This window comes from Falco punctatus (assembly GCF_963210335.1).
Source record: "Falco punctatus genome assembly, chromosome: 1".
NCBI lineage: Eukaryota > Metazoa > Chordata > Aves > Falconiformes > Falconidae > Falco > Falco punctatus.
This window is the reverse complement of record NC_137580.1, coordinates 108,033,548-108,058,963: the sequence shown is the minus strand read 5'-3', so window position 1 is coordinate 108,058,963 and position 25,416 is coordinate 108,033,548. Positions and strand designations below refer to the sequence as shown.

Sequence of the window (25,416 nt, the reverse complement as noted above, 5' to 3'; positions counted from 1 at the left end):
TTCTGAATCCTGTTTGCTCTTCTCCTGGGCATATGTTAACCCTTTAAGCCTGCTTGAAAGAGCACTGCTGTACCCTGTATCTGGTTAATGATCCTTGACAGACACCTGTAGAGCAACACTGGCACTGTTTGTCCCTGAAGCAACAGTGGGATTTTTCTTTCTCTTTTCTAATATGCAACCATTGTTGTGAAATTAAAGTCACACCATGGTGCTGTAGTAGATGGGCTGACAATCTCTTTCTTACTACAGTAGCACTTGTACAATGGGCTTGGTGCTGCCGCTGTGGAGTGACACCTTGATCCACCTGGATGGGGATGGGTGAGTGTCTTTTGTATATTCTAGGTCAATAGCAGAGGGTCTCCGTGTGTGAACTTACAGCACGGTGTATGGGGAAGGATTCGAATGATTGCAGAGCCCTTACAGGTCCAGCAGACCTTCTGCTGTTGACCTGTATCAGGTTAGTAGGCTCAAACACCCTAAATAACAGTGGTTGTGGCAGGGAACACCAATAATTGACTTATCTGTGCATAAACACACACAGAGACAGTGGCTTATGTGTGTGTTTAAGCTGGAGTAAAGGAGCTTTTACTGGCGAGTGGGTGTGTAGTGAAAGCTCCTTAAAGGGATCCTATTATGTGTTCCTCCATCACGCTTGTAGCAGGCAGCATTCGGCAGAACATAAAATAAGAATGATGTTTCTGTGCCAAATAGACACCTGACTTGCAGACTCCTGTTTGTGCCAGTCACAAAGGCTGTCCAGTGCAGTGCGTGGAATGACTTTTCTTTCCTTGGTAGCTGCCCCAGGATCACTTTAGCGGGACTCTGTTGCTCCCAGCTGTGGCACTGAATTTGTGTTGCCAAGGTAAACAGCACAGCCCAGCACTGTCCCACTGTCTTAGTTTTGTTCCCAAACAGCAGCTGCTTAAAAAAGTTATCTTAGAGCTTTTAGCATGCTATTTTGATCTGTTGGCTAGCTGAACTTGGCAGTGTGTGCTTAGGGCTAGTCCTTTGCTGTTCTAATGTGCTACAAACTATCAGTTATTAACTAAAAAGTGGCTTTTGGGATACATTTTTACTGTGTCTTTTTTTTCTTCTCACCAGAGGCTTCAGCGTATCAACAGATAACAGGGTTCATATATTCAAGCCAGTGTCTGTACAGGCGATGTGGTAAGTACTTACTATAATCCGTACCAGCCATCCTTTTTCCAAGGTGTTCTGGCTGCTTGAGCTTTTAAAAAGCAGGTGCTGCTTGTCGTTACTGGTATCTTGAGACCTACTCAGGCAGCCAGAAGTCTCATTCAGAGATGGGGAAGGAAGTTTGATACCAAAGAAAGAAAACCACGCAAGTGCTGGTGTACAGCAGTGAGTTTATAATACTGCTGCAGCCCTGCCTTGGTCTCAGCTGGGGACAGGAAGGAATAGGGTAATTTTCCTTGCAAAGGCCTGCTGCTTTGAATCTCTCCAAAGTAAATTGCTTTGAGCATATGTTTGAAATGTTTTTAAATTTTTTTATTTGTCATAAATAAGGAAATACACCCTGTGCATATTTTAGAAGTCTCTGTCTCTGCTGAGACATGTTCATTGTGATAGCGAGAAGGAAAGAGAAGCTGCCTGCATTTTTCTTTCCTTTTAGGGTGGCTCATGTAAGAATGTGGTGGCCATGAAAGTATTTCTGGCTCAAGCTTCTTTACATTGCAGAAATACATTGCCTGTCAGGGTGTCATGCTACTGTGTCACTCCAGTGATTTTGACCTGGATCCTTCTGATCCCAGTCAAAGATTTAAAACAAGCTAAAAATAGGAGGGCCGGATTTGTTTCCCAGCAGCAGCTGAAGAAACTTCTAACATCCCTTGTGCAGTCAGAGAGGGCAAACACCTAAACACCTTAGTAAAGTCAAGCCCTAAGCCCCTCGTTGTGCAGCTTGCCATGTCTGATTCCTGGGAGTCCCTGCTCTGCACGCAGGGGAGCTGATGGCGCAGTAGGAGCTGTCAGAGCATCCTGTCTTGGACACAAACTGTGTGCATCTTAGTTATGACTTAGGTAATGGTAGCAGTTTCTGGAGCCAGACACAGGTGCCCTCTGAATTGTGGGCGCCATTGCTGCTATCCAGGTTTACTTTAGCATACTTCACTTAAGACATGGAAACTCTTGCAGCATGGATTATCCCCACTCTTGCAGGGCAGCATCCTGGATTTGGCTGCTGCTTTGTGCTTGGTATCAGCCTGAGGAAGAAATTATAACCCTGCAAGTATTTTTCCCTTTCTAGGTCTGCTCTGCAGAGTTTACATAAAGCTTGTGAGGTGGCACGGATCAACAATTACTACCCAGGGAGCCTCTTCCTCACATGGGTCAGTTACTATGAGAGCCATATCAACTCGGACCAGTCATCAGTCAACGAGTGGAATGCCATGCAAGATGTCCAGTCCCACCGGCCCGACTCACCCGCCCTCTTCACTGACGTGTAAGTGGGTCTGGCTCTGCTGAACCAAAGCATGTGGCTGTCAAGCACTGCAGTCTCCAAATGAGGAGATGGTTTCCACAGGAGACTGCTCTTAATTAGGTATTAATGAGGAGAGGTTTCCTGTTCCGGGTAATAACCAGACCTCTGGTTAGGCAAACACCAGCACTGGAAGTTTAGCTCCCTGGGGCTCCCTCCAGCCTCTCTTTTCAGTCTAGTTGTTTACCTTGGGCTTTAGGCTCACACACATTTGCTTCTGCAAGTTAAGTCCCGTGTTACTAGTGAGAGAGAGGTGTGGTGTACTCTAGTACCGAGGCCTTCCTCTTCACTGGTTTTCTCTTCTCTGGTTTCCAGGCCTGGTGTCTCCTGGAAGGAACAGGTTTCTCTGGACTTTGCTCTTACACTGGCACATGTCTGAGCACATCTTTAGAGTAACATGGTCTTTTTTTTTTTCCCTTAGTTCATTTTGCTGTAAAGTGAAGTGTTTATATGTGGACTTCTGAGACTGTGAGCTCAGAAGCATCCTCCTGGGCATCCATCTGATACACCTGAGAATGGGGACAAAGAGCAATGTAGTTTTTCATCATTCCAAGGAGTTCTGCAAGTGGGGAATGGGACAGTGTATAGATCCCAAGCTGTCTCCAGCTAAGTGCTTGGATGTCTGGTGATATATGGTCCAAATCAGTGGCTGAGGTAGATAGGTAGACAGTTTGGCAAGGCAAAATTTATAGGCTGTATCAACATTCAAGGTTTACAGCCCCTGTAATTAGTAATTGCTGATGGTACTGATACCATATAACCGCAAAGATAGTCTGTGTCCAGATGTGGTGCCAAGTGTGAGGGCTTAGTTGCCCGTTTTGTAGTCGAAGAAATGACTTGACTAGCCCCAGCTGCTTTCCCAGTATAATAGTGCCATTGGTTGATTTACGCTCTCAGATATTTCCTGTTGTTGGAGTTCAGGGAGTGAATAATAACAGTAAGCAGTTGTTCAGCTGTGAACAAGTCTCACACTTGATTGTTTTTTAATGTACAAGGAGGGTGGCTGAGAAGTTTTGGCAGGCTGTCAATTTAATATTCTCTTGTAGCTTTTCACATATAAATTCTATGTAACCCACCCTTTCACTGGTGCAGCAAGTGAATGATTTCCTGGGGACACCTAGACGACGTTCTCTTAATTGATTCCTGAAATAGTGCGTGAGGTTAAAAGGACCAGGAACTTTGATGATTTTTGTGAACCACCAGTGGGACAGTTGTAAAGCAGAGAAGTGTCTGTGTAGTCACCGTCCTGGCAGCCTTCCAGAGGAACGGAAAGGTAGTGCACGACGTTACTGCTGGGTCCCTTCTAAAGATGATGGGTGAGACAGATTTGTGCTGCTGCTCTGCTGCAGCTTCCCCTGGTGTTAGTCAGGCTATTTTTGCAGCTGGTGATAAGGCCCCTGGCAGCAGAGGCTGGAGGAATGCACAGAGGCTTAGCTGCTCTTGTCTCTCCATGTAAGGAGCTATGGAGCTGTTACCTTTCCAAGAAAGGTAGGGGGCAGCTTACATACTGCTCCAGAGAGTATAATGCAGCCTTCCCAATTTAAATTTTACCAAATACCAGAGGTTCTCTGGATGACTACAATGGATTAGGAGTATTCAGTTGGTCTCTTTCATATACAACTGGGAATCTAAACTGGGCTTTACAGTCACCTGGATTCCTTCCAGCTGAGGACGTACTTGGGGGAAATAGTGTGAGTATCTGAGGCTCTGCAGAGTATCCAGTCTATACAGAACCTGTTTAAAAAGTGCCATGAGACCAGTTTGTTTCCCATCCCAGTGACTGTTGCTTTCTTCTGATAGCCCAACTGAGCGGGAGCGCACGGAACGGCTAATTAAAACTAAGTTAAGGGAGATCATGATGCAGAAAGATCTGGAGAACATCACGTCAAAAGAGGTGAGTGGTGAGGGAGCAGCTGGAAGTGCTGTTGGGCAAACTGGAGAGCTCCGTACTTTATGCCATGAAGAAAAGCCAAAACAAAAACTTCACATGGCTTCCCCGTGTTCCTCCTCCCCACCCAGATACGCACCGAGCTGGAGATGCAGATGGTCTGTAACCTGCGAGAGTTCAAAGAGTTCATTGACAATGAAATGATAGTGATCCTTGGGCAGATGGACAGCCCCACGCAGATATTTGATCATGTCTTTTTGGTAAGTCCAACAGTGAATTCAAGAGTAAACAATGCTTAACACTTCTCACTGTGTCTTGGTTGACACAGGGGCCTCTGGAGGAACTGAAAGGAACACTGAAGGAGAGATTGGCTGGTCCTGAGGTCATGTACACTTAAGCAAGACACCAGTGCTACGGAACAGGGGTAGCCTGGCCCATTCTTGGCTGTACTACACTTTACCAGCCACTAAACTAAACCTGCCAAGCTGTAGACCCTGTCACTAGAGGATGGAAGGGAAAAAGTCTTAATTATAACCACTTTTCAGGGCTGTTTCCATTGATGTAAGACCAGTTTTTTAGCTTTCACTGTCCAGAGTACCTACACACCGAGTTCTTGGAGTATAAATGTGTTTGGGAAGGGCATAACTACAGCAAAGAGGGAGGGGAGCCGCTGGGGAAAGCTGCTGAACGTTCAGGTGGAATGACACTCTTGTAACATGGAAAGCTCTGCGTTCATGTGACTCAGAAGAAACAGAGGAGCTTAACGAAGAATCCTGGAGATAAGTCACTTAAGGAAACATAAACATTTCGCCTTTTAATGTTTCGCTTGCTTAGTTGCCTTTCATTGCTGCTGGGGCCTGTCTTAATTACTGCACCTCCTTCTGGTGAGTCAGCGCTCCACAAGATTTCCCAGCCCTGAAGCAACGGACACAGGTTTGGTTGGGCTGTCTAGCCTACAAGGTTGGCTCAACTTTAAACAAAGCCATTCCTCTTGGACCAGCTGGTCTTTCCAAATGAAGAGGGCCTCTCCCAGTCTCCTGAAGCTTAGTGCCTTGGCTCAGAAGGGTTGGTGTATGTTAGTGTGAGCACTCCCAAGAAACTGTGGCGGGGTAGGGCCAAGAAACTTAAAAGTACCTACGATGTAACAGACTTTTTTTGCAGACTATGTGTTCTTCAGAGAAAGAGTCCTGTTACAGGCTTACAGTGCTAGTCAAAAGCAGTACAGGCAGTTTAGTCTGCTGCAGGGCTTGGTGTCTTGGCTCTGAGTGCATTTAATAGCAGCAAGACCTTTAAAACAAGGCTTGCCAGCAGCACCAGGGAGAGGAGCTGCAGCTGATGTGTGGAATAGAAGTATTTGCAAAGCAGCAGCCTGCAGTGAGGAGCAGTGCTGCTGGGACTGGGCACCAGCTTCGTTCAGGAACATGTATACTGCAGGGCAGAGTGGTACAGTGAGGCCTCTGGGAGGCACCGAGGCAGGAGCCCTGCAGGATCCCACTTGGGGAGTGCTAAAATAACAAGGCAGGAAAGAAGAGACCTGATGATGTTGTTGATTGTGGATCAGAGGACAGGAGAAATGGCTTTCACCGCTGCAGCATTGTTCTCCATACCTGTGGAAACTGGTGGTTCCCAAGCCTGAACTGGATTATTCTTTCTTAGTCAGAAAGAGACAATGTGAAGATAACTAAGTCTGGGGTCCAGGGTAAATATGTCGGGGATCAAAATATGTTTGTTGGCAGGTACTGAATAGCAAGAGCCCCCCATAGTCATCCTTCAGATTGTGCACAGCTCTGGAATTTTCTGGGATTGAGCTGATCTCTGGCTGAAGGCAACAGATTCTGTTGAAATCTGGGCTACCACGGCATGCAATGTCTGCCCTTCTATTCTGCTCGAAATGCAGAGTCCCATCTGTGCTGAACCCTTGAACAGTGTCCTCGTTATGATGATTTCTCTTAGGAAGTAGTTCAGTTTGGGAAGAACCAGATGCTTTTTGTTTGTTGTATTCATGTAATGTCAAGACAAGACAACAAGACTTGTCCCCAGTAGCTACCAGAACAGTAATGCAGCGCTTTCCTTTGCGTGTACATCTAGACACGGGCTGTGAGTGCTCAGGACTTTTCTACAAGTGCTGTCATGGGCCCAAGTTCATGCCTGTGAGTCAGAGCTCTTGGAGCTCCCCCATCTCCATCTCAGACACAGGGTGCCAATGCATGCTTTCTGGGGCAAGCAGCAACCTATCGCTGGGGTGGACACTGCTGCTTCTGCAAGGCTGGGAGGTTCTCGCTCTCAGGCTGACGGGGTTTGCAGGCAGGCAGTGGGTATGCTCCAAGGGCTGGCTCACCCTGGCTGTGCCTCTCCTGGCCCTGGGGTGATGTGAGAGCAGCCGTGATCAGTGCAGTTCTTCTGGTGGTGGTAGTGCTGCCTGGGTCACTTCTGCTTACTCCTTCATCTGAACCGTCTTTCTGTTTAGGAGCTATTTTAGGGCAGGGAAGCAGATAGCTTGTGCATCTTAAATTTTGAAGGAAGCCTTTATCTGAGTGGTTTTGTGCTCGGTTTATGTGTTTGAACAGGAAGTGAGCAGCTTGGAGGGCATGTGTGTGCTGTAGAGAAGGGGCTTAGCTAGCCAGGGTTGAATGTGTTTATTTCTCTGCTCACACAGGCTTTGAACATGGGGAGAAGAGGTGTAAACCCAAGTGAGCTTACGGTGTTGCTGCTTTGATGTGTGAGATGGGTGTTTCACATATAAAGAGCACCTGGATGGTTTTTAAATGCAGGCAGTCTCTCTTCTGTAGGGTAGAGCTGGCAGCAGCCTCCAGGGAAAGGGTGGAGTGGTCTCAACTTCGCTGAGGTTGGTTTGTCGGCAGTTTGCAGGAAGTGCCAGCATACAGCCTGCTTTGCAGAGCTGCTTCTTGCTTCAGAATAGATCTGGTTAATGGGGCAAGACAAGGTGCTGCACATCAGCCCTGTTACCACCCTTCTATGTACCCCTATACTCAAAAGACCCCCCTGCCCTCCAACACTTGGCTGGCCAGCTTCCTCCTCCAGTTCACTGGTGACAATCCCTCCCTCCATCATTTGCTTGGCCATGCCTTCCTTCTGGCTGATGTGTCCCTTTGCATCATTTTCCCTGCAGGGCTCGGAATGGAATGCCTCCAATTTGGAAGATTTGCAGAACAGAGGGTAAGTAGCTTCATGCCATCAGCTTAAAAGCAAGAGCCTGGCCTCAACACTTGTCTGTGCAACAAAATCTCTTCCATACCTGCTGTGTAACCTGAGTCTCGCTAAAGGGTTTGCAGATCTGAACAAGCTCTTGCTTCCTCCAAACTCCACATCCCACAAACAGGCACCCTAAAGTAAAAGAATCTTGTTCCTTGACCTTGACTGACATCCCCTTGGCGAACAAAGGAAGCCAGCAATCTCATAGCTATAAGTAGCAAAAAGCTACAGTTACTTAACTGGATGCTGCATGGTTGGCTCTGTGCCCTTTAGTCCAGCCTGTTGTTCTGGACTGAGGTCTCACCATTACAGAGGTGCTTTGGAGTCTGGACCTCAGCAGACTGCAGCAGGAAGGAAAATATGTAAAAGAACATTTCTTGCTTTGAGTCAGGCCCAGTAGGAAGTCAAGTCCTGTAGCTCTCAGCCCTAGCACTGATGGGTTTCTCTGCCTCCTGCCCTTTCTACCTTTCAGGCTTAAGCATAGTGTGTCCTTTCTCTAGGCCAGGTGGATCTAAGCACCGAGAGTTTGCAATTAAATCATTATTTATGGGTTTGGCTTATTTGTGCTAATCCAGTGGAAAAAAGTAATCACACTGCTGAATTGAATGGATAGCGTACCTCTACCCTGGAAATTAGCCTGGCAAAATTGATTCTTCTCATTCATCTCAGGGTCTGTTGCTGTTTCCTTGGGTCAAACAGGTCCTACTTGACTGCCGGTGATTTCATACCTGCTAGGGAGAAGGGATGGCACTCCCTTGCAGTGCTCTTGTTCTGGCTGATATCCCAGCGTGAGTGCAATTCATAAGCATCTTACAAGTAACCCTCAGGGCTAAAAATACTGGATGTAGTGTACATAAATACCATATGCTTTCTCTAGCAGTTTTCTTTCCAGAAAATTTAGGGATAAGAAATAAATCCTCCCGGTGGCTCATTGTCTGTAATGTCTCTCTAGTTATTTTATGCATTTGTTTAACTACAGTCTGGCTCATGAGCTTATACCTTCAATCGTCCTGTGGTGTTGGTGCTGTGGGAGGAGAGATTCACAAAGGGGCTTTGAGAAAGTGTCCAAACACTAACTGAGCAGTCTGTGCAGGAGCTCTGTGTCACCAGTGTTGCTAACACTTAGAATAGAGAGAATGGTGGGCAGGCTGTGTAACCTGACATGCTGTGGAGGAAGTTTCTATCCGGTATGGGTGGAAGCCCTTTTATCAGAGGCTGGGCTCTATATTGCTCAGCGAAACCTTTTGTCTGCGTTAGCCGCTTCTTCCTTGCATGAAGCCGTGGTTGCCAGGGAGGTATGTTCAAGACTGCAACTTCAAATGCTTTGAGTTTTGCCATTCTCAAAGCAAGGTGAGGCTGTTGTGTGGCAGCTGTGATATCTCTCTGAACTTGCTGTGTTCTGCACACTCTGCATTTTTATCTGCTGTCTGTTTCCACACAGGGTGCGGTATATTTTGAATGTGACTCGAGAGATAGATAACTTCTTCCCTGGGCTCTTTGAATACCATAATATTCGGGTATATGATGAAGAAGCAACAGATCTTCTGGCTTACTGGAATGACACTTACAAATTCATCTCCAAGGCAAAGTAAGTCTTCTCAGAACAGAACAAACACATTTAGAAGATGTATACTGAGCATTTTATATTTTCCTACTGATTTTCTTAACTACTTTTCCTCCTTGTCTATCTAGCATCAAAGCAATTTCATTTTTATAGTTTCTAAGTGCTAGAGTTGCCTTCCACAAATTTTCATTCTTGCAGGTGCTTCTACAAGGAGTCAGTAGGACCTAGTGAGGGGTTTCTGCCCAGCTGCCGTCCAAGCTAACAGTGGAGATCATTCCTGTACTAGAGCTAAGAGCTTGCCTGCCGCTTAGGAAATGCAGTGGCTCTGCGGAGGTGCTGGTGTGAGGAAACAGCAGTAACAGATTGAGTAGGGTTTAACAAAAGAAAGAAGCAAAACCTTGTAAGCCAAACACAAACATAAGTTGTTCCCTGCATTGTGAGGTTGTACAATGAAACCCACAGTCTGGAAGTGATTTCTTGTAGTGTAATGCCGTAGAGCAAACTCTTCCCTTTAACAGGAGTAAATGCCTGCATAGGTCTCTGAGCTGTCAGTTACAGTGAGTAACCTGATAGCAAATGCAGAAAGTAGGGCCTTTTTACTACAAAGAACTGCATCCCAGTTGTATGAGCTGTCTCCAGTTAATTCAGCAGCCTTCTTAAGGGAAAACTGGTCAGAAATCAGGTTGGTATATGTTGCCTTTGAAGTATTATTTCCATTACAGAAGTCTGTCCTCTCTTAACCATAGCTAGTGCTTGTCATTTCTCATAGCCTTTAAAAGCTGACTTGTTTGAGTATGGCTCGAGACTTACTTTATTTAAGATGGTTTCTTTAAAAAACGTCATTGTATTCCCTTAAGTATTAATTTTGTATTGTTGTCATCCTCAGAAGTATTCTGCCCAGAACATTTTCCACTGGGGTTTAAGCGATGTGGCCTCAGCACTGTCTAAGAGTTAATAATCTTCCAAACTGGGGCAATTACTGTCCCCCCTTCTTTGCCCTGTCTTCTTGTGCTTGGGGTTTTTCGAATCGCCAAAAGCATTGCAATGTTTTGACCAACTGGATTTGCAAAGTTGAGAAAGTCTTAGAGCATCCCAAAGGCTGCTGCGGCCCTGTATGCCCCAGGCAGTGCAGGTGTCTCTCGGAGGCTGGGGAGCGTGGCTGCAGGTACAGGTCAGGCAGCTGCGAGCAGCTGAGCTCTGAGCTTGTGGAGGCACATGACCCTTGTGCTCTGTGGCCTCCTCGTTTATCCTGTGGGAACTTCACATGGCTGGTGATCCAGAGCACCTGGCACTTAAAGGAGAAAACAAAAGGTGCCAAATCAAGTTCTGTCAACCTGCTCTGTGCCACTGCTGTCCAGCGCATGGAGATCACCAAGAAGGATCATAGCCTTCCTCCTCGTATTTCATGGCAGACAAATGTTTAATTCCTTGGAGCAGAAAGCAGGCTCTGTACCAGCCTCACCAAGCAGAGTAGCTGCTCATTGCACTCAAAGGCACTGTTTGCTTTGCCTTCAATAAGAAGGAATGAGTTAAATCTGCAGGATCTTCCATCTGATTGCAGCAGAGCACTGCACTGCAGCCATCATTTGAGGTCTCTACCTGCAGCTGTGGGGAGGTCATCTTTTCCACTTGCTTGATTTGGATAAGGTGCTGAGGTGAAGGACTGTTGTAAACAGAGCCTAGGGGGTGAGCTTTCTACCCGTAGGCAGTCCTGAGACATGGTGGTATCAACAAAAATCTTCCAGGTTGTTCCTTGGAGCTTTTGGCTGGATTTGCATCTACCAGTGTCTCGAGATGTGGATGAGAGCTAGGTGGGGTTTCAAACACCTGACTAAAGCGATGTTGGTCTTGTTCAGCCAATTGCCACAGCCAGTAGTACGCTGTCAGAAATTTGCATAGAAGAATATCTGTGTGCTAGAGGCTGTACTGAACTGCTCAGTATCTTCTAGTGGATGTGTTTCTGAACCGATGCCGCATTTGTGTGATAGGTGTCCTTTTTATTTGGAGTACTGCTTGATACTAGTGGGCCATTTGGGCTGAGTTCAAGGATGCCATAATTAGTCTTTAGCTGCCTTCATAATAAATGTCTGCAAACAACTGATGTTTGTCCACTTGGTGATAAAAGCTTTGGAAGAGTTGTTACAGCAAAATCTGTTAAGAATATTAAGACCTTGTTCTTCACTTTCTGTGTGTCTTGCTCCAGTTTGTAAATTGGATTATCAGATCACATCCCAGACTTCAACTATGGCCGCAGTGTTGAAAATGTGTTTGATAATGCTCTGGTAAAGAAGTTGCTATTTTCTTAAGCTTCTCGGAGGCTGTACTTTCTGTTTAATGATCCTCCTTTGTCTGTCTCCTGCTTCAGGAAAACCGGTTCTAAGTGTCTGGTGCACTGCAAGATGGGAGTGAGCCGCTCGGCATCCACGGTGATCGCCTACGCCATGAAGGAGTACGGCTGGAACCTGGACAGGGCTTATGACTACGTGAAGGAACGGCGCACCGTCACCAAGCCCAACCCCAGCTTTATGCGACAGCTGGAGGAATATCAAGGGATCCTGCTGGCCAGGTGAGTGGAAGGAACGATGCTGATAACCCACGTTAAGTGATAACACTTAAATTATTGACTCCATTATTTTGATTAGAACTTCCATCACTGCATTATGTAAGTAAGCTCGTGATTGTTTTGGGAAGGATAGTGCTCTGTTTTCATGGTTTATCTCAGCTGAGCCTGGGAAAATGGGTGTAATAAAGAGCTTTTAGGAGGCTATTTGGCTTCTAGGATGGCTGTTTTTTGGAGAGTAGCATCCCATGAACTGCCATTTGAATGCAGCATTCAGAGCTGTGCAGACTCCAGCAGAGATAAATGATGTCCCTATTGCTTGTAACATCACTTGGCAGGGAACTCGCTTTGTCTCCGTCGCAGCCCTGTTGAACATGCTCCTCCTCAGCAGCTGGTCTGGTTTTATTTAGATCCCTTTGGTGAGTGTTGGTGTTAGGGGAGGGGACAGGATGTTCTGTGCGTTGCAACAGCGGTGTTTATTCCTGCATGGAGTCCTGAGGCTGGTCTGGAGCTGGGCCTGGGTATGGGCCAGTGTGTTGTAATCCCAAGCCTATCACCTGATTAGCAAAAAGACATAAAGATTGCATGTTTCTGAGAAATGCACTTGTAAGCTGTGTTAAGCAATGCCTTCACGTGATCGGCTGGAAGGAGGTAGTGATACTCTGTGTTTCGCCAGATTACGGTATTTTGTTTAGGATTCTGGTGTGCTTTGCCAGGGAGCAGATCTGAAGCAAGCAGAATTACCCAAGCTGAGCCTCCTGCCGCAGGAGGTGGCTCTTAGCATGTTTTACCAAAGTAGTTACTGGTGCTGTTGAAGGGTGCCTGCCTTACGCTGTTCTTTACAGCAGCTCCAGCACTCGTGTACCCTCTTTAGGGCACACTTCTCACCTCTGTCCTCTGCTTGGGTTTGTCCCTTTAGGTCTGTCCTGTCCACTCGCAAAGACCTCCCTGCCTTTGTGCTCAGTTAATGACTTACTGTTCCTCTTTTGCTCTCCACCTGCTCCCAGCAGTCTGGCTCTCTCTGCTGCTGGGCCAGGTTTGGATTCCCAATTTTTACACCAAACCCCTAGTATAAGCCGCCCCTGTCACTGAAGCGTGCTTCCTCTTTCCCTCTCTGCAGAGAAAGCAGCCTGAGGGCTCCTCCCAGCTTATTCCCTCATCAGGTGCACTCACAGGATCTTTGCCCTCTACGTGCCTGCCGCCTTCTCCCCACTGCTCCCCAAACATTGACTGCCATAATGACCCTCTCTCTCTCTGAAAACGCAGCCGAGTATGAGTCTCAGGATAGATCACAGTGGAATAGGTATTTTAAGAAATTGTGCTCTTCTGGACTGAAACCTTTGGAGACGAACACCACACCTGCCTTTGGCATCCTGTGTGACAGCAAACATGCTGCTGGCACCAGTTAATAAAGGTCAGTGCATAACTCTGAGCTAGAGGTGACCTGACCAGTGTGGTGTGCCATGTAGCACTGAGCAGACTGGGAAATTAGATCTGACTGGAACCAGACCAGCTGGAGGAAAAGAAGCTTTTCAGATGCAAAAAACACACCAACATCCTTTGCAACAGGTTGGTGAACACCTGTGAGGAGCCCTGGGCTGGTACCAGCTGGTATAGCAAGCACATCTTCAAGCCCTCTGCCTTGCAATTGGTTTAGGTAATCTGTTCGTCTGGTAGTTGGTGGCACACCTGCAAAGCCACCCTCTACAAACAGTTTGGTTAAGGATTTATTTTATTTTCCTGTCTTCCCGTAATTTATTTTTCAGCAGGTAAATCTTTCTTGCTGCCATCATTTATATAGCGTGTGGCTCCCCTTCCCACTTAAGCACACCACTGCTCCTGACCTACTCTGCAAGTCCCAATACAATGGCACGAACAGGATTACTTGTGAGGCTTTAAAAAATGCAAGAGCAGTGCATTACATCTCTGTGTGTAGGGCTAAAAAGCCTGCAATAAGTGAAGCTTCACTGAAGCAAGGAATGGCCTCTGCACTGCAGAGATGGTCCCTCTTTACGCAGTTCCCTTCTCAGCTCCAAACTGCTGCTTTTTTTTTTTTTTCCCCCCCTCTTTCTTTTCTGTGTTATTTAGCTTTGCCCTCTGGCCTCTGGCTGCCTTGTTTATTGCTGCGGTATTCCAGGACAGGTAAAAAACTAAACCCAAAAAATCAACAGATTCATGCTCATGTGACTGCTCCAGTTTCAGAGGGAAGGTATGTGAGGGCAGCCATGTGCTCGCACTATCTAGTTACCGTTTTGTGTTGGGGTTGTAGCAACTGGGATATGTTTTCCAGCTGTAAAATGAAAACCCTCTGCCTGCTTTTAGTCACAACAAGTGTGTTTTGCTCTTTGGGACTGTCATACTTCCTGGGGTTAGTTAAACTGTCCCCCTCCCTCTGGTGATAGACACAGAAAGGCTGAGCCAGCCCTGTTTCTTTTATTAGTTATGGATAAGTTACAGGAAAACAGTGTTTGGGATCCCCTGTGCCTTGAGCAACTTGTGAATCAACAGCAACAGTTTTATACCAGAGCCTGGAGAGCTGGCTGCAGCATGGTGGGAGGTGTGGGGGTCTCCTGGTGCGAGGCTGGTGTGGACACAAGCCCTGGTGCTGCCCACAGACCTTGTGCCATGCCTGGCACACTGAACATCTGGGCTGCCATGGGCTGTTCTCCCTGGTGCCAGGAATGCTGCCCAGGAAGGTCCAGAGGTGGCTGTGAGCTCTAGGAAGGGATGTGGGCTCCTGACCCTGCTTTTAGCACCTCTTGCTAAAGGCTGGAGGAAGTGTGAGATTAAAAAGTTACAGTATACCTCTGCCAGTGGTTGCTGGCATCGGGTTTGATTCGTGGCTCAGGGCTGTGCTAGGAGAGTTTGGTTTGTGCATGCGCGAGGTGGGTTTGACTTTCAGAGTCAGATGCGCAGCGGAGTGCTGGATTTGAGCGCTGAAGCGACGGGGTGGGAGGTGCCCTCAGAAAACACCAACAGCTTCTTTCCAGGTTACACAAGCAGAGACATGGGAAATCTTCGGCATTCCATACAGAGCCTCAGCACAACCTGCCTCACAGGCGAGCCTGGTTCTGCTGCCAATGTCAGACTTTGCTCCAAAACCCGTTAGAGGTGGAGCACACACACACACACCCCGAGCAATGCCTTTTGGCCTCTAGTCTTGACCCTCCTGTCCTCTGAAGGGGCCCAACTCTGCCCTGTGTCATACATGAAGATTGTAGCTGATTATGAGGTTGGAAAGCTAAATCTGCGATGAATTATTTTCCTTAGCTGTTGGGCACCCACAACTAAACAGGTACATTGTAATTAGTTCAATAGCATCTGTTAATTACCCTACTGCAGCCAATGGATGCGTCTGGGAGCACCTGCTCACACTAGCAAGGGACTGGAGAGGTTTAGCAAGGTCTCCTGCAGCTCCAAGGACCTTTCTGTGGTATCTGCTCTCCTCCTAGGGGCAAACGGTGGAAGCACAGCCCTGTGGCCATGGTCACTCAGCAAAGCCCTTGCAGGCATGGCTAGCTGGTGTGGTCTCACTGCAAGAAGTTGCCTCCTTTGCTCTCCGTAAGCCCAGGGGCATGGGCTGAGTTTTTTGGCAGGTGGAGCTAAGGATGGTGGTGCCATACCACTGGCAGTTGCTTTTGCTTTGTGACCGCTCAGACCTTCCTAAAGGGGCTGTCCAAGAGCTGGACAACTCTTAAGCTTCCTTCCTGTGAAAGGCAGGTGGTGTTTTGTGCTACTTGTTGAAAGTTGAGGATGTCTTCTGTGTTCTACACACACTCATACTCACATCCACCCACCCCACCCTAGCCCCTTGGTTACCAGAGCCTAGTTATATCACTAAAGCTATTCAAAGGAGCCACAAGGGAAATTGAACTTATCTTCAGTGTCCACCACCCATTCACATCCAGGACTAGGGACCCTGTCTCTTCTGGTCATTGCTCACCTGCTAGCAAATGGAAAAGTGCTTGCTGGCTGAGAAAGGACCAACTTCTGTAGTCAATTAGACATCGCGTTTGTTGAGTAGACCGATAAAATACTGCTGGGGAATGCACGTGTGTGGAACAGAATGGTGCCGTGGGGTTCAGCTCCTGGAAAACATCTTTTACTGGATCAGCTTCTCCAGCAGCAGGTTTGGCCCTGCACTGTTTAGGTGAAGCTGCAGTTGTGGTCAGTGAGCCCAGTATTTGGTACGGTTCTTCATGAAGGTTGCATCCTCTTGCAAGAAGGTGGGTCTGCCTCTGGTGGGTGAAAACACTGCTCAATGTTTTCATTTGCTTTTCTTCCCCACAGCAAACAGCGGCACAATAAACTGTGGCGCTCGCATTCAGACAGCGACCTCTCAGACCATCATGAGCCCATCTGCAAGTCTGGGCTGGAGCTGAACAAAAAGGAGATCACCACCTCGGCCGACCAGATCTCAGAGGCAAAGACCAACGACAACCAGCAGCCGATGTCTCCCATCTACTCAGCTGAGCTAGACAGGGAGCAACAGCTCCCAGAGGATGCAAACATGATCGAGGAGATGTGTGTGAAGGAGGGAAGGATCCACCTAGAGTTTACGTGTCGAGATTTCCACGCTGAGCAGATGGAGGACAAGCTGAACCTGAACAACATCAATGGCTGTACAGCAGGATGTTGTGTAGACTCTGTCCCCCCCGATAACTGCCATGCTTCTGAGGCCTTAATGCAACTCCAGCACCCCTTGGAAATAACGGAGTTTCCTGATTTGACGGTGGATGATCTAGAAAAAGATGCTCTTAAGCCTGATATGAACGTGCACTTGGTTCCCATGGAAGAATTCACTTCGTGCTTAAAAGACTTTCCCCAATCCCCAAACCAAAATTCACCGAGTCTCCACCAGAATCCCCAGCCCGCAGTGACAGACCTCAGTACAGACAGGATTGATTTCTTCAGTGCTTTGGAGAAATTTGTGGAGCTTTCCCAGGAGAGCCGGTCACGCACCTGCTCCCATTCCAGGGCAGAGGAGCAAGGGAGTGGAAGGAATGGGGTCTCCAGGGTGCCTGTGCTGGAAGTGTCGCCTGCTGCAGATGGGGGTGTAGACGCTCGAAGGAACAGCTCTGGAAACTCTCCTCAGGCATCGGATGACTCTTCTACAGATGAAGAACAACAAAAGGTTAAAATAACTTGCTCATTTTTTTAGGAACTGCTGCTCGAACCTATCTGCGGGTAGTTCTCTTGTGGGAGCTTGCTGCTGACGGGATTTTCTAGTCCTGACTGTCACTGAACCCGGGTAGCTGTTCAGGGAGGGATTGCTAAATGCTCCCCTGCCTCCTTTTTTCTTCTTTTTTTTTTTTTTTTCACTTTTAGATACTTGCCTTTTTCTGCACTTTTTCCTTAAACATCTGTTTGCTGGCAGTGGCAGGGCACTGGCTGAGTTGACCTTGACCTGCCGTGCTGTTCTCGTGAGAAACTTATTTTTGAGTTTTGCATCAGGAGAGCAGATAGGTGGGACCTGACCCCAAATGCAGCTGAACCCTCAACAGCTGAGGCCAGCCAGCATCCTGAACCTGTGCAGATATTTATCTGACTTGAGAAATCCATCAAAGAATGGGACAAAACTGGCACCTTTCCCTGGTTGGGAAGCACCAGCACTGGGATAGTAAATCAAGGCAGACATAGAGTTTCCACTGCTGGAGGAAGGCCTGGGGTGATGGGATCAGGCATGTCATGGCTCACTTCTCTCCTGGCTAGAGAGATGTTCCTGACAAAATGTAGTAACCTCTGAACCGAGGTACCTTTCTTTTATAATTGCTTTCCACCCTTGAGGACTCTCACAGGGATTGATGATGTCCAGGGCCATCATTTTCTGAGAGCCTCTTATTTAAATTCCACACTGCATTGCTTGAATCTTTTCCATCTCCATGTGAGGCAATAAGGCTCTTCCAAATATAATAGGCTAAGGCGCTCTCCAGTGATTTGGCAAAAAGAGTGTGTGGATGGGGAGCCTCTCTGGCCATTTTCCTCTGGGAAACCAGAGCATTTCAGCCCTTGGTCATTCTTTATGCTGTACTTCTCTTTGCTCCAATACGTGAGCAGAATCGTTCATGTATTCCGTTCAAAACTGCACTTCTAGCAGCATTAAGTTGTTGTTGTTGTGAACTGAACTTAAAATAACTTTATTTTTTTAAAAAAGGTACATTTCACTTGGAATTCATGGCAATTAAACAGAAGTTCTTAAATCTCAAGTCTAGGTGAAATTCCAGCCTGGAATATGTTAAATGCAGTGCCAGAGACAGTAATGCTTCTACGGTGGTGATCACAGCAATTGTGATGTATCCCCACACACTGGCACGTGCGCCTTTTGTTCCTCTGGGGACATGCAACCCCGTTTCCTTTAAGCTGCTGCTCTTTGCTGTCTGTCAGCGCAGCTGATCCACTTTGTAATTCTCCTGTTTCTGTGTTGCAGGAGGTCCCCGAGCTGCCTAGCACGGGCCATCTCACGAGATCCCACTCGGAAAATGCCATTTCTGTGAAGGAAATTATCACAGAGATTGAGTCAATCAACCAGGGAGCAGGACCAGCCCAGCAGAAAGAGGGTTCGGCCAACCTCGCCCAGACACCAAAGAGGAACACGGTGCATGACCTGCCAGTGGAGGCCATTTGGGCATCTGAAAAGGTGGAACAGAGTGAAGGAGCCAGTGCTGGACACCAGGAAAAGGAGAAGGACCCTCTACAAGCTGAGCAAGAAGCTGCCCCCTCCCTGCAGGCAGCTTCTGGTAAATCAGATCTGGAGGAAGGCAGCCCAGGGGGGGAGCAGCAAGAGCCTCATGGCTCCATCAACCCCAAGCCCAAGTGGTGCCCCGGCTCTGTCCGGCGAGCCACCCTGGAGTTCGAGGAGCGCTTGAGACAGGAGCAGGAGCACCAGCACGCGTCCCCAGTCTGTGTCTTACCCACCCGCAAGAACTCCAGAAATGACTCTCCCGCTGCCGAGCTCCTGCTGCGGGGGAAGAGCGAGGAGCTGCCCCTGGAGCTGGCTCCGGAGGGTGACAAGGTGCAGGGTCCAGGCACTGAGGAGCTGCTGCCGCCTCCTGGGGCAGGGCTGCCTGCACCCCTTGCCTCCCCTGCACTCGAGTCCTCACCTGCAGAGCCCAGCCCAGAGCAGGGAGGAATGGCACAAGAGTGCAGGACAGTGGTGTCATTTGATGGGACGGAGGAGCCATCCCTGCCCTCCCTCCCCACAAAGAGAATCGAAATCATTGAATATGCTCCCCTGGTCAAATCTGCAGAGCGCCCCGATGCAAGCTGTGAGCAGAGCGGGCTGGCCACAGCCATCCCGTCTTTGGATGAAAACTTGAACCCTTCGTTGTGCTCAGAGAAGGCACCAACCTGTCTCCGAGCTCTGACGCTGGTAAATCTCTCGCTGCCGGAGCACGCGGTACACAAGCAGGCCACCTCCACTGCGGGCAGCCCCAGCAAGGAGGGTGCTGGGTTATCTGTTCACCTCGGTGCTGCTTCTCCCTCTGCCCAGGTGACCTCTACACCTTCAGCCAGCCTGGATCGCTCTTCTTACCCCTACGTAATTCACCTGGAAGGTGTCACAGAGCAGAGCACGGGTACAGACGATGAGCCGGTCACACCATGTGGCGTTGAGGGAGACGCGACTCTCCCATTCAGGGACGAACCCAAGCCTCTCTGCAGGGGTGATGCTGGCACCTCGAGGCAGCTGAGCGGCAAGGACTTCACCAGCCAATGTGCTGAAAACATGGACCTTGTGGACATCTCTTTCTTGTGTTACGGCCTCCCTCACAGCTCCAGTAGCCGCAGCGTGGAGGAGCGCAGCAACAGCCCCGGGCTGGTCAAGCAGCGAGCGAAGGAAATAGAGTCTCGGATCCGGCACGCAGGGCTCACCACACCCTCCCACATGAAACGCTCGGCATCTTTGGCCAAACTGGACTGCCTGGACCTCTCCAAGGACGACTTATCCGAGAGGGAATCGGCCTCTTCTGATGCCAACCCGGTGCTTCTCACCTGCGTTGCCCTCAGTCGAGGCTTTCGCGAGGGGAGTTTGGAGAGGGGCTCGGAAAGCGCGTGCGGAAAGCATCGCCTTTCCTCCCCGGAGCCCGCTAAGCATTTTGTGGAACAGCTCAGAACAGCCGAGTGCATTGCCCAGAGCAAACCGGTGGAGAGGCCGCTAGCTCAGTACGCCAAAGAGTGCGGCTCCAGCCAGCAGAGTTTGTTTTCCGGCACGGATCCGACGTGGACTAGCTCCGAGGAGAGTCCCCCGCTGCTCCAGGTGCAGGTCCTGGACTCCTTGTCTCTGGCTCGTGGTCTGGCTGTTGCACCCCGGCAGCAGCACGGGAGAACTCACCCTCTGAGGAGGCTCAAAAAGACCAATGATAAAAAGCGGACAACCAATCCCCTCTACAATACTATGTGATCCTGAGCCCTCAGCTGTGATTTCTTACCGAGAACCCGTGGTGTTGCGTTCACACAAGGGGCAGGTGTAATATAAGGAACATGCACTTTATTGTTTAATTTTATATATATTGTCATTTTACTGTTCCTGGCGCATGTAGGTGTGGGTTGGTTCTTCTGTGTGTGACTCTGACTGCAGGACTGTTTTGGTTTGTTGTTGTTTTTGTTTTGTTTTTTTTTTTTCAACTCAGATAACCTCAAATGTTGGGGTTTTTTTGTTAAGTTTGTTTTAAAAGAACACCTTTATGATGCAAAAATTGATGTTGGCTTGCTTCGGCAAGGAGTTTTGCTTAGAACCAGATCCTAGCTTCTAACTTGAATTTTCCCCATGCCTTGAAAGGGTGCTGGGCAGTTGTTGGGGTGAGAGCCCCTATAAACATGAAGGCTGTGGCAAGGTCCCTTTTTTTGGGCTTTCTTTTATTTCTGCAAACTGGAACTGTATGATGCTAGCAGATCACTCACAAAGCTGCTTCAGGACAAACCCCCTGGGCTCAGTTTGGCTGGTGCATCCCCGAAAGGAGCACAAAGGGGTAAATCCTCCTGATGGATGGGCTCGGAAAACCCCGGGCAGCCTGGCACCGAGATCAGCGCTCCCCTCCTGGAGTGGGTCACGCAGAGCCCCCCATGTTTTGGTGAAGTGGAGCAGAGCTCCTCCACGAGCTGCCCAGCTCGCTTCTCCTCGGCTGCCCTGGACATACGGGTGAGAGGAGGAGAAGCCCCCAAAGCCAGAGTGTTCTTTTAAAACAAACGCCTCATTAGGGTTTTAACCCTCCCATTACTTGAATACTGCTGTGGGCCTTCCAAGTTCATGGCCATATCATCTGTCCTCTGCCCTCCTGCTGCCTCCCCTCTGCCCCAAAGCTGTTCTCGTCTCGTGCTGCCTGAGTCTTCCTCTCCCCTCTGCCACACTCACAGGAACTTCTGGTCGCTCCTGAACCTAGAGGCTGTTGTAATTGTTACATGACACATTGCCCCTATGGAATGCAAAGCTTTGTCCTCTCTGCTGTCACTCCTAACACTCAACCCAGAGGGAAGATCTTTTCTGGAAATTTTTTCTTTTTTTTCTTTTTTTTTTTTTTGCCTAAATTGTATATATGGTATTTATATAGATTTTTTTTTTTGTCGTTTCTATGGTTTTTTTTAAAAAAAGGGCAAGACTGCATTCTGTAAACTGGAAAACAAAACCACCTTACTCAAACTCAGTGCTGTTCATTGTAATCTGCACGGAAATGGGAGTGGGTTTGACTTCGTAAGCTGTCTTCCCTTTCCAAAAGTGAGCCTTGATGCCAGCCTTTGCCAAATGTGTCCCTTCTCCTCCAGTCCTGTGTGAACCCCTGTTACCCCGCTGTGGGTATCTGCCCACTTGAAGGTGGCTGTCAGCAGTGCCAGTTGGACATGGAAGGCCATTGGCTGCTCTGAGCCATTCTGCAGGTTCTTGCTTCCCTGGAGAACCTGCATTGGAAGGGGCTGCTCCAAATTTCAGCAAATTATTTTACGGTTTCCGAGCAGTTTGGCTAAAGCAAAGCTCCTCATTTGCAGCTGTGTGTATCAGCAAATTGTACATGTGCTGTAGGAGCAGAGAGGAAGGCACTTGGCCGTGGCAGGAGAGCTCTGGGTGTCCTGTCTGCAGTCCCGTGGCAGGTCTGTGGCAGAAGAGCCAGTCTGAGCTGGTGCTTGGCTCTGGCCCAGACCTGCCCTCCAGGGAGGAGTGAAGCAGAAGATGCAGAATGGCTCCAGCTGCTGAAAGCCCAGCATGGAGAGGATGTGGCGTGGGAGGAGCAGCAGACAAGGCCATGCCTAGAAAGCAGCACTGATGCTGCAGAGCCTTGCAGGCTCTGATGGGACAAGCTCATCTTGAGCCGGAGAGGAGCGCGCAGCACCAGAGCACGGGGGAGTATTGGGAAGCAGCATGCATCTGCCCTGGGGAAGGGGTGTCGCTAGCCCCCAGCTTGCCAGCAGCAGAGGAGAGCCTAACAATTTGCAAGGTAGATCCCACCTCGCTGTCCTCCCCCAGCTCCCAGGGATCCTCCAGCAGCAGCATGCGCTTCATCCCTCCCTTCCCAAGGAGCTGGAGCTCCGCTGGGGGGCTGTCACCTGTGCTAGTGGCAGGCTGGAGCCTAGCCCGAAGTAGCCCAGCAGGGCCCTGTCCTGGCTCAAATAGCATGTCATCCCAGGCCGTTTCAGTCACCCAAGTCCCTGGCCCAGGAGATCAGATACTTCTTTGGGACACTGAAAGACATTTGGCTTATCCTAGCCCACTCCAGCTGGCTTCAGAGCTGGGCGGGCAGCATGGAAAGGCCAAGTGGCTCATGTCATCTTGTGAAGGACGGTCTCAGTCCTTGCCTCCCCCACAAACCTCGCCAGACCCTGCTGCCACCATTCCTGACCCCAAGGCCATGTCTGCCTACCCCTCCACAGGTGGAAGGGATGGGGTGCCACCAAACCTGCCTGGCATTGAAGTGAGTGTGCCTGGCTGGCACTGTGACCTGGTGACAAGGATCTGCTTGGGAGGGGAAAAGCCCTGTGTATAATTCCTTCCCGTGGGAAGGGGGGGAGGAGAAGAGGATAGGGTTTCTTTGCCCAGCTGGATCTCAGGAGATGTGCGCTATAGGAAGGCTCTTCCATGCAGACCAGAAATGCTGCTTCTTTCCAATACTCTGCTGCTGTCGGGGTGCTTCAGCTGGGGAGGGCGGCGAAAGGGCGAAGGGCTGTCGCAGGGAGGTGCTTTGCTGTCCCCTTGTCCTCGGCTCTGGCCCAGCACAACGGTGTTTTTCTCTGTGAAGCCTGTGGACGGGCGGAGGGAGTTGGGGAAGGTGGTTCTCTTGCGGAGTTATGAAGGCCTCGGAGGTCTGGAGGCTCTGGGATGGCTGGAGGGAAGGGGCTGGAGGGGCACGTCACGTGCAGGTCTCCAGGGACCCCGGCTCCTCCTCAGCCAGTGTCTGGGCAACGAAGCCACCGAGCCCCTGGCATCCAGAGGTCTCTGCCCGGGGACAGTTGTCCCTTCTCCATGCTGGTGGCTCACGGGTGGGTGGGTGGTGGCTGGTTCCTGTGGCCACCCCATGAGAGCTTCTTGTGGCCCACTGAGCACTGCGGGGTGCAGCACCTTCCCCGGATGGAAGGAGCAGCACCCCCAGGGTGCTCAGCAGCTGACAAGCCTCGCTGATAGAAGGGGTTTAGGAGAAACATGTTGTTTTAAGGGCATTTTTGTACAAAACAATTGTTCTTTTGGTCTCTTGCAAAGCCCTCTCGGAGGACGCTTTATTGTTTACATTGACTCTTGTACAATATCTCAGCCATCGCCTCCCCCTCGCCCGCCCCATCTCCGGCTGTACTGTAACGTGTGAGCCTTGCACAAACGGATAGCGTGTGCGTGAAACTGGTTTTTACACTGCGTTCTGTTGCACTCGATGGTGTGTGTGTGCGTGTGTGTGCGTGTGTCCGGTCTGCTTGAGAAGTTGTGACATGTACAAATCTCCCCCCCTTCGGCCCTTTCCTGGGGGCACGGTCCCAGCGGGTGGCAGGAGGGGCAGGCGGTGACGCCGCTTCTGGCTCACTTGGATGTTAAACGGAGCAGGGATTGGCTCTGTGCCCCTCTGCCAGCAGAGGCCTGGTGGAAGGTAGCCCACCCCAGCTCTGGCTGCCCCTGGGACCTCCTGGAAGGAGCGAGCTGCTGGGAATTGCCATGGGCACCTGCCGGGGGGCTCCAGGAGCCTCGCAGCTCTCCCAGCTGGGGGGCAGGAGGAAGCCATACCTGCCACAGGTCCCCTGCTCCCGTCACAGTACGTCCTGCCTTAATCTGGTCCTAGCTCCACGCAGACCCCCGCATATCTCCCTAAGGGAGGGACCCCCCAAGCCCGTGCTGGCGTGGGGCAGAGGCAGGCACCGGCCTGGCACAAGTGGGGTCCAGGCTGGGCAGGGGGCTCCCCTCCGGCAGTGCCACCAGAGGTGCTAACAGCCCACCCGCTCTGCAGACATCTCTGTTGGCACAAAAGAAGGTGCCAGTGCCTTTTTATTTTCCTTGATGGAGATGCGGTGTCCTTGCGCTGGCTTGTAGGGGTTGCCCCAGGGCTGGGCAGCCCTTGGGACGGCCGGCGGTGGAGTTGCAAACCGGGGAGGGGAGCGCTTCTGGCTGCCCCTCCTGAATCTTCCACGGTGGCTGGGATCGTCCCCTTTCCCCCTAAAGACTTTATGACCGATGTGCTCAGCTGTTTTTAAATGTGAACTTGTGCACTGATGTGCAGATTCAATGTTCTTGTTACCGAATGAATAAAGTTTTATTTTGAAGATGACCTGGGCGTGCTGCCTCCTGTGTTGGGCGTGGGGCTGGGGGCGATGCATGGTCTGTGCTGCTGCCGGAGCGCAGAGCAGCAGCGGGGGTGTGGGCAGCCAGAGCGGGGTCGCTCACTCACACTCACGTCCCCTGCCAGAAGGACAGATGGACCCATCCTGTCCCAAGGCATCTGTACAGGGGCTGCGGAGCCAGTGCTACCAAGCACGATGCTCTTCCAGATCCCGCTGCAGTCACAGGGAAAATGCCGGGGGCTGCATACATAAAGCTGCTCGGGATGCTGCGGGTGGCCTTGCTGCACTGCCACAGAGGAGCTGTGGGGAGGGTCCTGGGGCTTTAGCTCCAAGCGGGACGTGAGGTTTTAGCTAGACCCTGGAGCAGACCCACCATGGCCAGCCAAGGAGCCGAGCCAAACCCAAGCACCGAATAGCCACAGCCCAGGCAGCTCTGTGCCGGGAAGCAGCCCATCCTGGGTGAGCTGCTCCTGCTCCTCGTGTCCCAGCGGGGCTGGCAGCGTGGCGCAGGGGTCTCTGCGGGCTTCCTCTGGCCTGGCTGTGAGCAGGGGGTACGGAGGGAGCCAAATCCCCACAGCTCAGCCTCGCCATCCCTGCACAAAGCTTCTCGCTGGGCTGGGGCTGAGCAGGCACCAAGGGTGCAGCGCCCAGGGGTGGGGGCCCAGGGGTGCGGGGCATGACGGGGGTGGCAGGTGCCCCTGGGGTGCCCCATCCCTTCCCGCTCCCCCCAGCACCACGATGGGGAAGGGCTTCCCAGGGCCTCTCCTCCACTTGCTGGGGATGTGGCTTGGAACTGGGGACATGGGACACGGGGCTCGCTCCATCCCCGAGTGCCGAGGGCAGAGTGAGCCCCGGCCGCGGTGGGACGGGGCAGGCAGGGGGGTGCCTCTGCAGCCCCCTCCCTCCCTGCCGCCCCTTTGGCCAGCCAAGCGGGGATGTCACCTTTTCCCTGCCGT

General features: G+C 50.3%; 1 protein-coding gene across 7 annotated transcripts in view; it reads left to right on the top strand.

The window, feature by feature from the left end:
- SSH2 (slingshot protein phosphatase 2) overlaps positions 1-24,447 on the top strand; it is a 103,942-nt gene extending 79,495 nt beyond the window's left edge. For all 7 annotated transcript variants that reach the window (XM_080382473.1, XM_080382477.1, XM_080382478.1 and 4 more), the window contains 10 exons: positions 250-318; positions 1,102-1,167; positions 2,267-2,461; positions 4,298-4,391; positions 4,517-4,645; positions 7,516-7,562; positions 9,040-9,186; positions 11,528-11,728; positions 16,013-16,856; positions 18,150-24,447. In XM_080382473.1, coding sequence (XP_080238599.1) covers positions 250-318; positions 1,102-1,167; positions 2,267-2,461; positions 4,298-4,391; positions 4,517-4,645; positions 7,516-7,562; positions 9,040-9,186; positions 11,528-11,728; positions 16,013-16,856; positions 18,150-20,120 — 3,763 coding nt within the window. In that variant the 3' untranslated portion in view covers positions 20,121-24,447. The remainder of the gene's footprint in view (positions 1-249; positions 319-1,101; positions 1,168-2,266; positions 2,462-4,297; positions 4,392-4,516; positions 4,646-7,515; positions 7,563-9,039; positions 9,187-11,527; positions 11,729-16,012; positions 16,857-18,149) is intronic.
- The last annotated feature ends 969 nt before the right edge of the window (positions 24,448-25,416 follow it).